Source organism: Podarcis pityusensis (genome assembly GCF_964106645.2).
Source record: "Podarcis pityusensis genome assembly, chromosome: 3".
Lineage (NCBI taxonomy): Eukaryota > Metazoa > Chordata > Lepidosauria > Squamata > Lacertidae > Podarcis > Podarcis pityusensis.
Window position 1 is genome coordinate 39,723,210 of NC_138026.1, and position 15,284 is coordinate 39,738,493.

Below are 15,284 nucleotides of genomic sequence, written 5' to 3' on the forward strand. Positions count from 1 at the left end.
TTGGAGTCTTTGCAAAATGTTTGCTTCCAAGTAGTTTAACAACAAAATTTTGTATCAATTTCTGAAAACCAGGCAACCAAAATGCAATGTTCAATTTTCTTAAAACAGGTAACGAGTTAGTTCACAGACATTTTATTAATGTAATAAAGAAATTGATTTGTTTTCCCTTCTTTTATAGCATAATCAGCTTAACTTCTTTATAGTTCATCACATACGTACATAGTAAGTTCTGTCTCCTTTCTGTACATCTAGGGGAAAGTAGACACATACCATTGTTTGGTATAGGCTCCATATCCCAAGGACTCATTTTCTCAGCATCTCCATTGTCCCAACTTCAAGAGAGAGAGAGAAAATTACAATCAAGTTAAAGTTACTATTACTTATCTGAATATGTAGATGATCAACACTTTACCCCAAAAATATTTTCAACAAAATGCAGGTAGAAAATGTACCAGCTAATGATTAAACACACATGAGGTTAAAAACCAAAAGAGAAAAATAAAACCCCATGTATAAAGCAAAAGCTACTAACCAGACATTGTAGCACTGAAACAAGCTGTCAGGATAATCAGGCTGAAGAGGTTCTTGGCTTTCTATTGTTCCGAACCACCAAGCATCATCAATTACTGATCTAAATCGATCACCTGGACAAGAATACAAAGTCACGTCTTTACTCCAGAAGGGATAGAACTATATCTTAACAGTTTCTTATAATCATGACCAATATTATTAGAGGTAGCTTTTGCCAACTATTGAACAAACAAGAAGATGCAACACCCTGACAACTTTCCATTAGCAGGACTGCATAAAGCTTCAGCACTCTAATGACACCATTACAACCAGATAAGCTTGACAAAAGAAGATTCATTTCAGCGGGCTGCAAAATACTCCCAAAGGTAAGATGCCACAGAGGCTCTTTGTTATTAAAGAGGTCTGTGTCACATCCTCTAATCTCATGTTGAGACTGTATGACAGAAGCAGTCTGTTTCCAGATATAAAGAAGGCAGCCATAAATTTGGCCCATATTCCTTCCTCCTACTACAGCATTCATTTTCTCAACATATGAGACATGAACAGTTCAAATGCAGATCTGCATCCTGCATGTGGGCTTTAGCCAGCTCTGTTCACCTGGCTTAGAGGGTGAGGGCTGATTCCTCTCCATTCAGTTCTCTCTCCCCACCCCTGTATGTGATCAGTACTGACAGCACTAACTATCTGTTCAGCAGACACTGTTGTTCCAGGGATAAAAGAAGGGCCCTGAAATCCCGTTTTTTGATTTACAATTACAGAAGACAAGGCAGACAATAGTTTATTCATTCAGAACATACTCCTAAAAATAGACTAAAACAAAAATGTTTAAATTCTCTTCAGATTTATTTATTTATTTAGTTTTTCATACCCAACTGTATTGCAAAAGTAATATCTATGTTAGTATTACTAATCAATACTAATATTGATTAGTATTGTTAAGAAATAAAAGATTTATCATAATCCTATAGTCAATTGTATAGTATAGAAATGAATTTTTAAAATTTTCTGCTTTAATAATTGCTTTCAATTATTGTTGCTTCTAAAATTCAGGTGAGGCAACTTGTTTTAACGTGAATCTATATGGCTTCCTGTTTCATTCATCCACCCAAAATCTGAGATCTTGGTTCAAAGGACTTCTGTTCTTAATCAAGGAGCTCAGGCTTTGCAGGCCTTTAATTAGCTGGATAAAAGCCATGTTGCCACAGTTTTCTGCATTGACCTAGTCAGCTCAGCTTTTACCTTCCTTAAAAAAGTAAACGCAAAATTGGGAAAATACATTGAGTCTGGCATCTCTAGTTCAAAGCAGAAAACTCAGCAGGTTTGAGTAAATAATCCGTATATATATTTAATGCTCAGAATTATAGTTAACACCTCCCAAAATTACTGATACAGTGATTGTATTAAAGGTACTTACCTATGTTCCAACGTCTGTGTTTTGCATCATCAAACTGCTGCCTTAAGACTAGGAAATCTATAACATCTGGCATGTCATGATACCTGGATATAACCAAAATAAGACAAAAATATTAAGAAAGGTGTTTGCTATTTCATAGCCAAAAGTATTTGAGAACATATCAATGCCAAGTAAAGATTTAGTAGACTTTGTAGAAGAACTTCAGTGTCCGTCCGTCCCCCCCCCCCCCAATACACTAAGGGATAAAGTAGAAGTTTGGTAGAAGACCAAATTAACACTGAATTGCTGGGAAGTGGGGGGGCTGATTAAAATGAAGGCGTGCACACAGAAGTATAGCCCATTACTGCTCTCTTATCTTCTCTTGACTTCTATTTTCAACAGGTAAAAGAAAGGGAAGAAGGAATTTCTTTCAGAAGCTCAAAGCGATGAATATTTGAAAGTTACTTAGGAAGCCCTTTTAAGCTTCATTTTATGAGGACCTTTTAATTTAGATCCATTGCGAGCATATTACAAATATTTATTTAGCCACAAATATTACAACAGCTGTATGTGAACAGTGGTCCTTACTTCATTGTAAAAGATCCTCCAGTCAATTTACCAGTATCTGGGTCAAGAAAAGCAAGTTTAAGGCAGCAAAGTGTAGGTAGCCCAACTTCATATTTTATTCCAACTATTTTCATGAGTTCTTGTTCCTGATGGAGACCAAAAAAAAGCCTTGCATTAAGTAAACTAAGAAAACACAACAGAAACTCGAGTTAACATATGACAGCAAAAGTAGTCTGGGAGTTCTAAGCTTTATCGTATATTTCCTTGTATTTTGAAGTGAAATGGAGTCTACTTTTTAGTAATTTTTTAATGTATTTAATGTTGTACATTACTTCAGTGTCTAAAGACGATAGAGAATGTGATTCAAATACTACAGTACATGAGAGGGGGCTGAGGAGAAGGCAATGTGGTCTATAAATTATACAGAAACTTAATATGCAAACATTATACAAAAACATAAGAAAGAGGACTATGCTAACAGCCACTCTTCATTTGGCAATATATTTATCCTTTGCTGTCATGACCACAAAACATTGAAATTGCACTCAACTTACAAGAAGTTAGGAACAGTCAATGGCAGCAAGGGATGGAGGGAAATGCACACAAGATAGGAGAAGGTCAAGATAAAGAATGCCACCTTGCCATGGTTTATTTTAGAGGACAACCTACGTATGCCTACAAAGTAATAAATCCTTCTGAGTTTAGGGGAGTTACTCCAAGATAAACACATACAGAACTTAAAGGGGGGAACAGAAGAGACATACCCGTAGTTCCATCTTATGCCATGGCTGTTTCTTCGGATTAATGCTATATATTTTGTTCTTCTTTGCCATTAAAACATACGCTTCATGGCCTTGTCGGAAATAATATACCTTAAGAATAGAAGAGAGACTTTTTTAAAAAAAAAAATGCCACCTTACTTGATGTGTGAAAAAGTTGGTGATTCAAAAACATTAAATGTCTAGAGATATTTTTCTTGAAATTCTCTTCTTTTTAAAACTTGGAAGTCCATTCACCCAGCCACATAACATATACTTAAATATCAGAGGACATGCAATTTGTCATTTCTACTTCCTGACCAGTGGCCACCTCTTCCCTTACCTCATTTTCACTGTTCCAGTCATGTCCTCTGCTACAAATCTGTTTCTACTCCCGCTAGCCTTTTCCTTTTTAAACACAACAGCCAGACAGCATTCCATGGCTACTGAGCATGCTCCTCTATCGCTGGGGGTTTTGATGGTGGGGGTCCTTTAAAATTCTCCCCCCTATATGATTCTTTGCACTTCTGAAGACATAGGAATTCCTCCAAGCCTGTTGCTACTTCTGCAGGAATGGTGCTGTTTTAACTATCTAAGCCACTGTACTCACACCAGAATATAAGACACAGAGAACAAGCATGGCTCTGCAACAAAGTGTTATAGCATGGCAAATTCTGTTAAGGGTTCCCAGCAGCCTGCCAAGGGAGAAGAAATAAGGGAGGGGGGAAATGTTCTCTTAACTCTGCACACCTCACCACTGCAATGATTTGCAAGGTTCACACATCTTGTGGACTGAAGAGTATACAGGCCTAAGAGACAAGCATCTCATATATAGTTTTTCCTTCTCTATGAATTGCAATGCATTCCTCTTATACTGTTTGCACCCCGGTGTCTGAATCACTCAACAGTGACAAGTAGAGATAACTGGTATTTTAAAAACAAGCACCACTGTTCTGGGTTATTCCAGTGTTCTGCTCTGTTTTTGTTTTAATTACTCTGAAAATAGACTAATACAATAAAACAAGAATACACAGACAGAGCACAGAATAAAGGGAGAAAAAGAATTTTTTAAACGTACCTCATCTCCCATTTGTGGTACAAATGGGCATCGGCGAGGAACAAGGTCTGTGATCCACACAGAAGGCAGCCATTCTTCCAATGTCAAGCCATTTTCTGCCAACACTCCCACAGCCAACCTCTAAAAGAACACCCCCCCCCCAATAAATCTGAATTAATCTCTAGGATTTTTTATTTAAAAAACAACAACTGTATTTGAGGCATCATTAGAAGTCTAAAGAATTACTGAAAAATATATTTAATTTGAAATATTTTGGTTAGCCATCCTGGGGGGAAAAACGAAATAGGAGAATGTTTGTAACAGGAGCAAACCTGACACACCCCTTGTCTACATAGGACTCCCACCACGGGCCCTGCTTCTTATGCTAGACTGTGATAGAACTCTGAAAATGAAAGATTGTGTATTTACTAGCACATCTGTTCCTGTGTGTGCATGGAGGGTATATATTGCCTGGACCATGGGAAGGCACAAATGGGTGGGTGCTTTGTGGGAAGCCTACTGTAAGGCAACTCAACCACTTCCGCTATACCTCAATTTGCAGTTCATTTGCTTCATCCCATTGATCCACTGGTTGCCACTAAGAATCGACCCAGACTCTATCTGCATAATTTAGCTCTGTTGCAAGATTCAGTTCTCATTATGATTCTAAGCATAGTGGAACCCTGGGAGCTAACTTTTTTCGATGGGTGGATATATAGAAAGGTGCAGAGATGAAGAAGCAGCTCTCTGTAATGCAGAGAGAATCTTCTTATTGCATACAAAATTGTTATTTACAGAATCTGTATTTTCTAACTATCCGGTTTGAAATAAATTCAATTGTGTGGTTTGGGAAACCACCCAAAATGTTTTTCATTAATTTAAAAAATGTCCAAATGCAATGCTGCTCTAGCAACACTGTTCTCTCTCACGCTATGCAGCCATTAACAGCAACTACGGTCTGGAAAGGATTCCAGGAGGGAGAGGGGGAAAGGGAAAGCTAGTGTTAAGTGGCTGATCCTTTTCCAGCTCAGCTGCTTGTTTGTTTGTTTTAAGTACATGGTTTTCAATGCGTCCATTCTTTTTCCTTAATGTTTGGAGTTGCTTTGAGGAATACAGTTGGAAAGTAGAAAGCAAGTCTATTAGAATATAAACACACAGCATCAAAATCTTCTATAAGCTTGAATTTACCTTGGTTGTGCTCATATCCACATTATTAAAATAAAGCCTAATTGAGGTCTTCAAAGTAAATTTTCAAAAGATAGTCACCATCTTCACATCCTTACTGCAGAGTATGATTTTTACCAACTGCTATTTTTTAATGGTGGGTCCCCACAATTTTAATGAAAAGAATTAGTGAAGCCATGAAGATTGAAGCAGTGGGACCAGTAAATGGAGATTAGATACATTGCAAGTTGTCTCCTATCTGATATATAGACCAACCCTGCAATTCAGTTTCTGGTTTGGAAATCGGAAGCTTCTGCTTTAAATTAAGCACAATTTAGCCTTCATCCAAACTCAGTTGTGGTTAATCTTAACTATACTGTATATACTGTATTTAGTGAATACAGTAGCTGTATTTAGTGAATACAGTAACTACTAACTATACTGTAGTTAGTGAAAACAAGCCAGCTTCATAAATCAATTTGGTTCATTTCCACTAATCCACTAAGACTAACTGCCATTTGTCCTGGTTTGGATGTCATGAGAAGCTACAGTTAGCCTGGATAGCTCAGTTGGTTAGAGCATGGTGCTGATAATGTCAAGGTTGCAAGTCTGATTCCCATATGGGAGAGCTGCATATTCCTGCATTGCAGGGGGTTGGACTGAGGCTTGGGCAAATAACATTAAATCATATTGAGTAATTTTCTGTTAGAAAATAGATATAAATATTCTACACACAAACACACCATAGTTTAGCATTATATGTGAAACAGGTTAGAATTTTGCCATTCAAGGGATGGCAGTCCCCGCCCCCACACACAGGTACTCAGGATCCTGTACAATTAATCAACAAGTAGGCAACTGCTGCAGAAAAACATTGGCTCGGATCCAAACATACATCTATGAACAGAACAGAATTTACTTTCACAGAACAGAGCTTTCCTGCCTCCCCATTCCCTTTATGCATTCTGCTACTTCAGAAATCTGCTCTGGGATTGGGAGGCCCTAATGAACAGTGTGGGATATGGTACAGAGGGCTACAAATAGAGAAGGGGTTTTACAGAAATGTCCTTCTTTCTTACAGGAACAGAGGAGCAACTTGAGATCCAAAACAATATCTGGAAAAGCCCTACAAAGTAGTAGAAAACACAGAAGAAATACAGGAATACAACCAAGGTTGTTGTTCCAAGTCCCCAAACAGCTTTTATGTGGCTGTCCTCTATGACAATGGATTAACATAAAAGCATTCCACAGGTGAATGATTAAAAAAAAAAAGGTGCATTCAAAATGCACAAGGAGGACAGGTACCATCACTACATTTAATCTGAATGAAAGTCACACTGCATGAGAACAAAACCACTCTACTAATGGGTTGGATCAAAGAGATTCTCTTCTGTTGATGAAAGGATTCCTTTCCTGTGTATTTAACACATGCAAGACTTCAAAACTCTTGCAAAGTAAAAAAAGAAAGTAGCACTTTCAAGTTCAGAAACATGTAAGTACATTAATGTAGTGTGGTGGGTGCCTTAAAATTATAACTGCCATTCATAGGGATCAATATTGACAACAATTAAAGAAACATTACTGCTAATCAGAATAATGTTTATATTAGCTAATATTCTACTACTATAATAACAACCTTTTGCTTTCTCTCTTTGGGTTTCCTTTTCTTTGGTGATGTTGGACCATCTTTGTATTCAGTATCTTTTTTTCTTTCCTTTCTGATTTGCTTTTGCCTCTGTTTTTCAGGACCTTCCTCATCTTCTGAGCTGCTTTCTGCTTTCTTAGTCTTAATTTTAGGAACTTTCTTTGGTGGTTGCAGATTAATTCCAGCATCTGCTGTCCAGTCTGAATAATCACTAGAGTAGTCACTAGAAGAAAGAACAAACCAATAATAAATTTACACAAGCTTAACACACACAAAAATAACTTTCCAGCTAGGACTTAAAATCTAGACAGCTACACTGGCTCCCAGTATGTTTCCGAGCACAATTCAAAGTGTTGGTGCTGACCTTTAAAGCCCTAAATGGCTTCAGCCCAGTATACCTGAAGGAGCATCTCCACCCCATCATTCTGCCCGGACACTGAGGTCCAGCGCCGAGGGCCTTCTGGTGGTTGCCTCGCTGCGAGAAGCCAAGTTACAGGGAACCAGGCAGAGGGCCTTCTCGGTAGTGGCACCCACCCTGTGGAACGCCCTTCCACCAAATGTCAAAGAGAACAACACCAACCAGACTTTTAGAAGACATCTGAAGGCAGCCCTGTTTAGGGAAGCTTTTAAAGTTTAACGGACCACTGTATTTTAATATTCTGTCGGAAGCCGCTCAGAGTGGCTGGGGAAACCCTGCCAGATGGGCGGGGTATAAATAATGATGATGATGATGCTAAGAAGATTTAAGTGTTTCCTACCCCACCTTTACTAGAAGTAGAATTGATTGACTCTACATGCATTTCCTGAATGGATCGCTAAAGGATGAACATAATCCTAAGCATAAAAACAGGTATACAAGAGTAGAATGTATTTTTAAAATAAAAACTACCAAATTATGAAACTTTCCTTAAATATTCCAATTAACACATATTTAATCTTATTTCCAATATAGCGGTTATCTTTGGGTCCCAAATACAACTATAAGCTTGAAAAAATAGAATATTGCTACTTATAGTTAACATTTACTGTACTTAAAGTAACATTTCTAATGTTTTAAAATTTCCTGTTTTCTAGTTTATACTAACCAGGTTCAGGTTACCATTCTGTGTAATACATGAAATCAGTCACTTGCAAAACTGCAGAACTACTTTTCCAATCTCCTTAAATATACTTCTGCTATTAAACATTTAAGAATAATTGTCCTACTGAACGCCTCAAAAAATAGGCCCATGAAGTACTGTTTTTAATCACTGTTACACTTCCTCTTCTGTTATTTAAATGATTTCTTACATTTTGTGCATTAGCTCAACAATGCTTTGCCTTTATCTAGTGACCCAAGTATACAGACTTTGCAAAAATATCAGTACAGAATACTTTTTTGACAAATTTCCAGTTCCTTCATTTACTTAAACTAAAGTTATCCTCTAGACCAAAATATATTTATGCATGTTTCTTCAATGTCTATCTTAAACTATTCAAACTACAGGAAACCCATTCTCAGTGTTCAAGTTTTGCTTTAGCTTAGACAGGAAAATCTTATAGACTATAGCTGGGACCTACAAATACATGAACTATATATGCAAGGGATATAGGACTGCTACCCTAGAGCACCTTACTACCTTGAGAGTGGGTTTCAAAGTATGGAAGAGACTGGTGCTTAAAAGGGGATGATGAAAATCCCCTGTGCATGTACAGCAGCTTGGATCCCAGCCTAAGTATTTTATTTTCTTCTTTGTCTCTTTCTTTTCTTTTCTCTTTCTTTCTTTCTTTCTTTCTTTCTTTTGCATTCCATAACTGTTTGTTAATCCATCTTTTCTTAATCTCATTGTTTTTATTTTTTTCCCTTTTTAAATTTCTTTCTTTCCTTTATGCTATATATATAGAGAGAGAGAGAGTGTGTACACGTGCATTTAACAACCTTTATGGACCTTTATATTCAGTCTCTTACCTAGAACTGCCATCACTGTGCCATGCTTTCCTCTCGTCTTCAGATGTTCCTCCACTTGCAACAACTACTTCTCCCTCCTAAGAGCAAGGGAATATAATGTTTGTTTATAACTAGTAATACATACTAGAATATACTATCTATCCACATAATACAAACATCATATATTATATATGTGTGTGTGTGTGTCCAATAATATTTCTTCTAAGAAATATTAGTTGGGTTTGGTCTAGACTTGTCCCCTGTGAGCAAAGGGCTCCTTCTGTTCACAAAGGCAGAATCAGCTTCCAGCAGAGGTCCCTTTCCTGTAGATCCCTCTCCAATTTTCATCTACTGCTCCCTGCACTCCCCCACCCACATGCTGTTTCCTGGAAGAGGGGCCTGGCTGCCGGGTATGATGAACAGGAGCCCTCCACACTGCAGCACTGCCTTGCTAAAGCAAGTATGTCAGTTTTGATGCATGCAACTTAAATGTCACACAAAAATGTTGACCCACCACCAACATAAACCTGAACGAATGCTACTGTCACCGTCCCATAAAATATAATTCAGTGTCTTACTTCAGAGGAACTGCTTCCTTTTTCCGCATCTTCATTTGGCCTGGCAGTTTCTTCCAGTGCATATCTAGTACGGTAGTTATGTTGGTTGGCCTGTTGCTTTTTTGAATCACCAACATCTAACAGATGATCATGAGAATGATTCTAGGAAGACACAAAATGGCCATTACAAGAAGATACACAAGAAGTCACTGTTCCCAAATTCTTTTTGATGAACGATTTTAACATGTAGATTGAATTTTTGAACAGATTTAACTTTATATGGTTTTTATGATATAGAAGATTGGGATGAAGCAACTGCAACATTTTATCTAAGTATACAAAAGTAGGGTTGTGCTTGGAGCAACTGATCCAGCTCACATACTGCTACAACATCCTAGGGTATGTTAAGTTTTTCAACTTTAAAATTAAAAAAAATGAGAGGTACTATAAAGTGGTAACATGACTTGGGAATTCAAAAATATTTTTGTTAAATTAATATAATATAGTTTTGCTTGGTAAGTAAAATGTGTGTAGAACTGCACAGAAATCAGTAAAAATAATTTCCAAGTACTTGTAGTTATATTATATATTAATATTATTTAGCATTCACATTTAGTTTACATTTTCAGAAAGTAAAATTAAAATTATTTGGTTTTCCAAAAGCAATTTATGTGCTTCTTCATCAAAAAAAACCCCAGATTTGAATTCCTCACACCCAAAAGCATATTTTAAAGACCCGCCCCCCTCATAGAAGAAATTTGCAAAAAAAAATCACCCCTAAAAAGCCATGCCCTACTATCCCATATACCCTCAGCTTTCCCGAAGATCTGCCTTGCTATGGTTGAAATCCTGTTCTACCTTATATCAGACTTCTATCCCAATTATATTTGAGTCTACCCAGCAATAATTCCTACTGATTGCAATAAGGCTTAGTTGAAAGTAATTCTGTTTAGGGCTGCACCTTTCATGAGGGACTGCATTAGAGACAATGGTTCACTGCTTACCTTAGGTAAAGATGGTATTTTATTCTCTCTAGGAACATGAGGGATAATGTGTTTTCTTTTCTCTTCTGACCTGTATAACTTGATTTCTTCTTCTCCCTTTGCTGTTCTCCATTCCTCCTGCCTACTACAAAAGAGAAATTTAGATACTAATGTGCACGTATTTTACAGTATAATTCTACATGCAGTAGAATTACAAGGTCCATGCCAATTCCTGGAGAAGAGGCCATGTGCCCACACACTTCAATATGTTCCATGTTTGACAACGTAGGACTCCAAAGTATATATGCCAACATAAATCAACAACTCCTTCTGCAGTTTTAAAATAGCATACCAAAATTTTTAATCCCCTCAAAAGGTGAAAAAGATGATAGATCTGTACAGTGGTGCCTCGCAAGACGAAATTAATCCGTTCCGCGAGTGTCTTCGTCTAGCGGTTTTTTCGTCTTGCGAAGCAACCCTATTAGCGGCTTAACGGATTAGCGCTATTAGCGGTTTAGCGGCTATTAAAGGCTTATCGGCTTAGCGGATTAGCTGCTAAAAGGCTATTAAAGGCTTAGCGGCTTAGATAAAGGGGGGGGGGGAGCAAAAAAAAAATCTCAAGACTCGCAAGACATTTTCGTCTTGCGAAGCAAGCCCATAGGGAAATTCGTCCTGCAAAGCAACTCAAAAACGGAAAACCCTTTCGTCTAGCGGGTTTTCCGTCTTGCAAGGCATTCGTCTTGCGGGGCACCACTGTACACACATTTATTCATATTCACAAAACTGAACAATTTTGTAATGAACATTTTAGAGTCCTAAAATGTTAAGTCCAAGGAATGCACACCCACTTCTGGCTCACAGAATTAACCCACATTTTAAATGTGGTGATTTTTTCCCTGTGTCATAAAGATGAAGTTTTAACAGTACCATAGAATATCTCTTTCTGCAAATTGAATAGATACAGTAAAAGATAAAGAATGATTAAGTCAAGGCTAGATGTTCAGGACCCTAATGGTGCAGATTCTCCCGAACCAACATGGGTGATCAATTTTTTTTTGTTTTAAAGGTGACCACTAAGGGCATAATAGATATACTCCAGGCACAGCAAGTGAAAGAAGAGATTCTGTATCTGCAGCCATTCCTCCAATAATAAATTTGAGAACACTGCTTGTTATATGGACTTAAAGAAAAGCAAAAGCATCCTGTGAAGACTGATACCAGTTTGGGGCTTTTAAATGAAATATGTACAAATAACTTCCAAGGTTAATTGTAAGCCTAGCTATTCAAACTTAGCAACTTGATACCAAGATACTTGAATTTACCTAGCTACTCCTGTTGACAGCTCTGGTACCACAACCCTTCGACTCCATGCCACTAGGTCTCTCTCAGTAGCTATCTCACTTCTTGGTGCATTGCTATGCATCTGCCGCACTCCTTCAATCTGTCCACTGCGTCTTAACCCCACATTTGGTGGTGAATGTACCTCAGAGGTAGAGTTTACAGAGCCTTTGAAATGAAAAACAATATTTTCAGAGACAGTTCTGAGGGAATCTGATGCATAAAATTAATGGCTTAGAACCTAATTCCTGTGAACAAACTCACTCACAGCATGTTACTGCTGGCAGAAAGGGGGATTTTCACAATTTCCCCATCTCCCCACAGCCCAGCTCAAAAGTTGGCTACAGAGATTTGGGAAACCCCCCCCCCCGGCAGAACAGTGTGAAAAGTGGCACTGAAAGCCATAGAGGGTATCAGGAAAAAACACCTTCCCAGCTCCAAGAGCCTTTGCTGAAACTGAACCCCTTCCACGGAAAGAGTATTTGTTCTATTCACAGAAATACAACTCAGGATTCCAGGCAAGACAATTACATGTAGATTAAAAATACAATTTCTAAATATAGTTAGGTAGCTTGGCAATATAAATTAACCACCCTTATAAAGCACTACTGTAAGTCCACTATATTCAACTAATTTAGGCTGTAAACTGTAAAATGGGTGCCACTATTGCCTTCTTCAGGTGTTACAATGATTGAAGTGAACACATGGAGGGAGCCAGCAGAAATTAGCACCCTACTTCTACTGCCCCCTTTAGAGGGTGAAAATCTGAAGCAGGGAACCTCCTTGTACAAGGAGGCTCCCCACACAATGCAAATTCTTATTTTCCAGGGATCTAAAATGAATGGGGAACCTTCGTGAGCAGAAGGCTCCCTGCTTCAAACAGTCACCCTTTGCAAGACGGAGTGTAACCGAAATGGCAACACGGCATGAGACTTGAGTGCTCATCCCTACTACCCTCCTCATGAGTTCACTCCACTCCTTATTTTAATGTCTGAAGACAGCTTATGTAACTACCTTAAGCTTTCCTGCTAGTTGCAATTTGATGAAGTTCCTTGGTTTAAAAACAAATACATTTTATTACTGGAAAGTGATGAGAGACATTATTATTTTGCTCAAGTGCCCCCTTTCCATAAATGTGATATACTGAATGGAGGCAAGTCAGATCCTGCTTATTTGGCTATTTAAATAAGGAGTTATTTTACCCCGGCCAACTCTGTTAGTGTTGCTAGTTCCAGCCTCTCCTGATCGCCTTTGATCTTGCTCTTGTTGAAGTCTCTGTATCATGCTGTCCAAGGGACTAACTTGCTGACTCAAAACCTGGTTCAGTCCTATGAAAAGCAGAATTTGAATTTAGTTCTTCAGCTGATCCATAATTTCTCAATGTATTAGAAGTATTGGAATATTAGAAAGTGATTCCCCTTTGCATTGAAGGTAGTTGGAGGTTATGAACGTGACATTGCCCCTTTATTAGTGATCATTAAGAGAGCATAAATAATGCTGGAAAATAATTAACATTATCTCATTGCTTTTCCCATATGCACATCACTCTGTGAATTTAGTCTGGTAACAGTGCTAAGACATCTTCCTTGGAAATCCTGTTGAATACTGCATACTCAAATAAAACTTCAAAGGCCCATGTCAAGTTGAAGTTGTTGATACCTGAAGAAGTTACCCCCATCTGGGGAATAAGTTGCTCCTCTCTACAGTTTTCACGTCCTGGAACTAATCTCTGGTATCTTGATGGATGAGGGTTACCGTCAACATCAACTAAAAATGGTGGAGGCATGAGGTGTGGTGCTTGTTGTGTCTGTTCATCCAATACAAAGTTGTTGGCATCACGGATGAGAGGCCGATAATCACTGTGAAAGAACATCTGATCTGCTATCTGTAAATAAATCAAATTTTAAATTATAGACAAAACTAGTATTTCATTGTTATTTGCAGCTCTTTCCTATTATTATTTTAAGAGTCAACTTCAGAAGAGCCATAAAGCACTAGCAAGCTACAGAAACACTTGTGTTCCAGATACTCCTGCATTTATGTAGCTTTTCCGATTTCCTATTTAAATAGCTTTTCCTATTTGTACCTAACTAGGAAAAGCTATTTAAATAGGAAATAGGAAAAGCTACATAAATGCAGGAGTATCTGGATATAAACCAGAGTCAGTTTGGATGGCCATGGTAAATTATAGATCCTGTACAAAAGCTACAACTGAAACAAATTTAAGCTGTTTTCTGCACGATACCTTGTCATATTTGCTACTGGAGCCAAATCCAAAGATCAGAAGATGACCGTGAGAGTCTGTACAGGCAAAATGCTGGCCATCAGGAGAACACTTGCAGTCAAACACTGCCCCATGTCCTTGTCCTTCAATCTAAAATACAACAACACACAATATCAACAAACTTCTAACCAAAATTGTCATATTATTTTCAAACACATGACAAACCTATTTTTAAAAGGAAATATGCTGTTAGATGAAAATTACATTCAGCATGGTTTATTTTTTTATATCACTTGTAAGCAAAGTCCAATACACCATTCATTAAACAATACTACATTTCCTGCCTTCTGACATTTTAAGAAAAAATATAAGGTTACTCAATTAAGTTTACACTGTCTTTCATATAGTTATTCTTAAGGAGGATATACATTTTCCTCCACTATATTTTCAATAAAGACAAAGCTGTAATCCTAATATTCTATTGCTAGGAAGCAAGTCTCATTTGAAGATACTTCTAAGTAAACATGTTTAGGATCAGGCTATTACTGTAACTATCATTAAAAGCTGCAATAAAAATTAGTTTACAACATGGGAACAAAAGTATTTGACACTTGCCCTTTGGTCTCATTTCATGACTAAGTGCTAAATTAGTTCTTGGCCCTTCTTGCAAACCACAATGAATTCTGTTTATTTAAAGCACTTGCCCAATTGTTGCCACTGCAATAAGGATATTTGAACTAGTTGCTTTTTACTTTCAACCTGAACACTGTATTTGATTGATTGCAACTCATATAAAGAACTGCAAATATTTTTAAAAAGAATTTACCTGATACTCATTTTCAGGTTTTCCACTTCCATTAATCCAGAACAAATGGGTTTTTGTTTTTCCCTGAAACCTGTCAACCAAGCACAGGTGACCAATCACCACTCTGAACTTTCATGCCCTATGTACTCTACCAATATTCCCAGTTGCAAAATAATTTCAGTGGCACTTAAGCGCAAAACACTTTCACCTAACCACGGCAAGGCAAGCGAGGAAATGGGGTTCCCTTCCACAAATAAGAGCTAGCTGAACCTTGCATTCTCTGAAGAAAGAGAATGATAAATAGTCCTATTTCTCATCAAGAAAATAAGGTACAG

General features: G+C 37.7%; 1 protein-coding gene across 6 annotated transcripts in view; it reads right to left on the reverse strand.

The window, feature by feature from the left end:
* PHIP (PHIP subunit of CUL4-Ring ligase complex) overlaps window positions 1-15,284 on the reverse strand; it is a 63,088-nt gene that overhangs the window by 17,988 nt on the left and 29,816 nt on the right. For 4 of the 6 annotated variants that reach the window (XM_080998849.1, XM_080998848.1, XM_080998846.1 and 1 more), the window contains 14 exons: window positions 14,166-14,294; window positions 13,580-13,805; window positions 13,123-13,248; window positions 11,905-12,088; window positions 10,604-10,727; window positions 9,621-9,761; window positions 9,064-9,140; window positions 7,107-7,338; window positions 4,328-4,447; window positions 3,256-3,363; window positions 2,513-2,637; window positions 1,946-2,028; window positions 533-644; window positions 220-332 (listed from right to left, as the gene is read on the reverse strand). In XM_080998849.1, coding sequence (XP_080854975.1) covers window positions 220-332; window positions 533-644; window positions 1,946-2,028; window positions 2,513-2,637; window positions 3,256-3,363; window positions 4,328-4,447; window positions 7,107-7,338; window positions 9,064-9,140; window positions 9,621-9,761; window positions 10,604-10,727; window positions 11,905-12,088; window positions 13,123-13,248; window positions 13,580-13,805; window positions 14,166-14,294 — 1,900 coding nt within the window. The remainder of the gene's footprint in view (window positions 1-219; window positions 333-532; window positions 645-1,945; window positions 2,029-2,512; window positions 2,638-3,255; window positions 3,364-4,327; window positions 4,448-7,106; window positions 7,339-9,063; window positions 9,141-9,620; window positions 9,762-10,603; window positions 10,728-11,904; window positions 12,089-13,122; window positions 13,249-13,579; window positions 13,806-14,165; window positions 14,295-15,284) is intronic. The other 2 variants (XM_080998847.1, XM_080998850.1) reach the window with 2 other exon arrangements.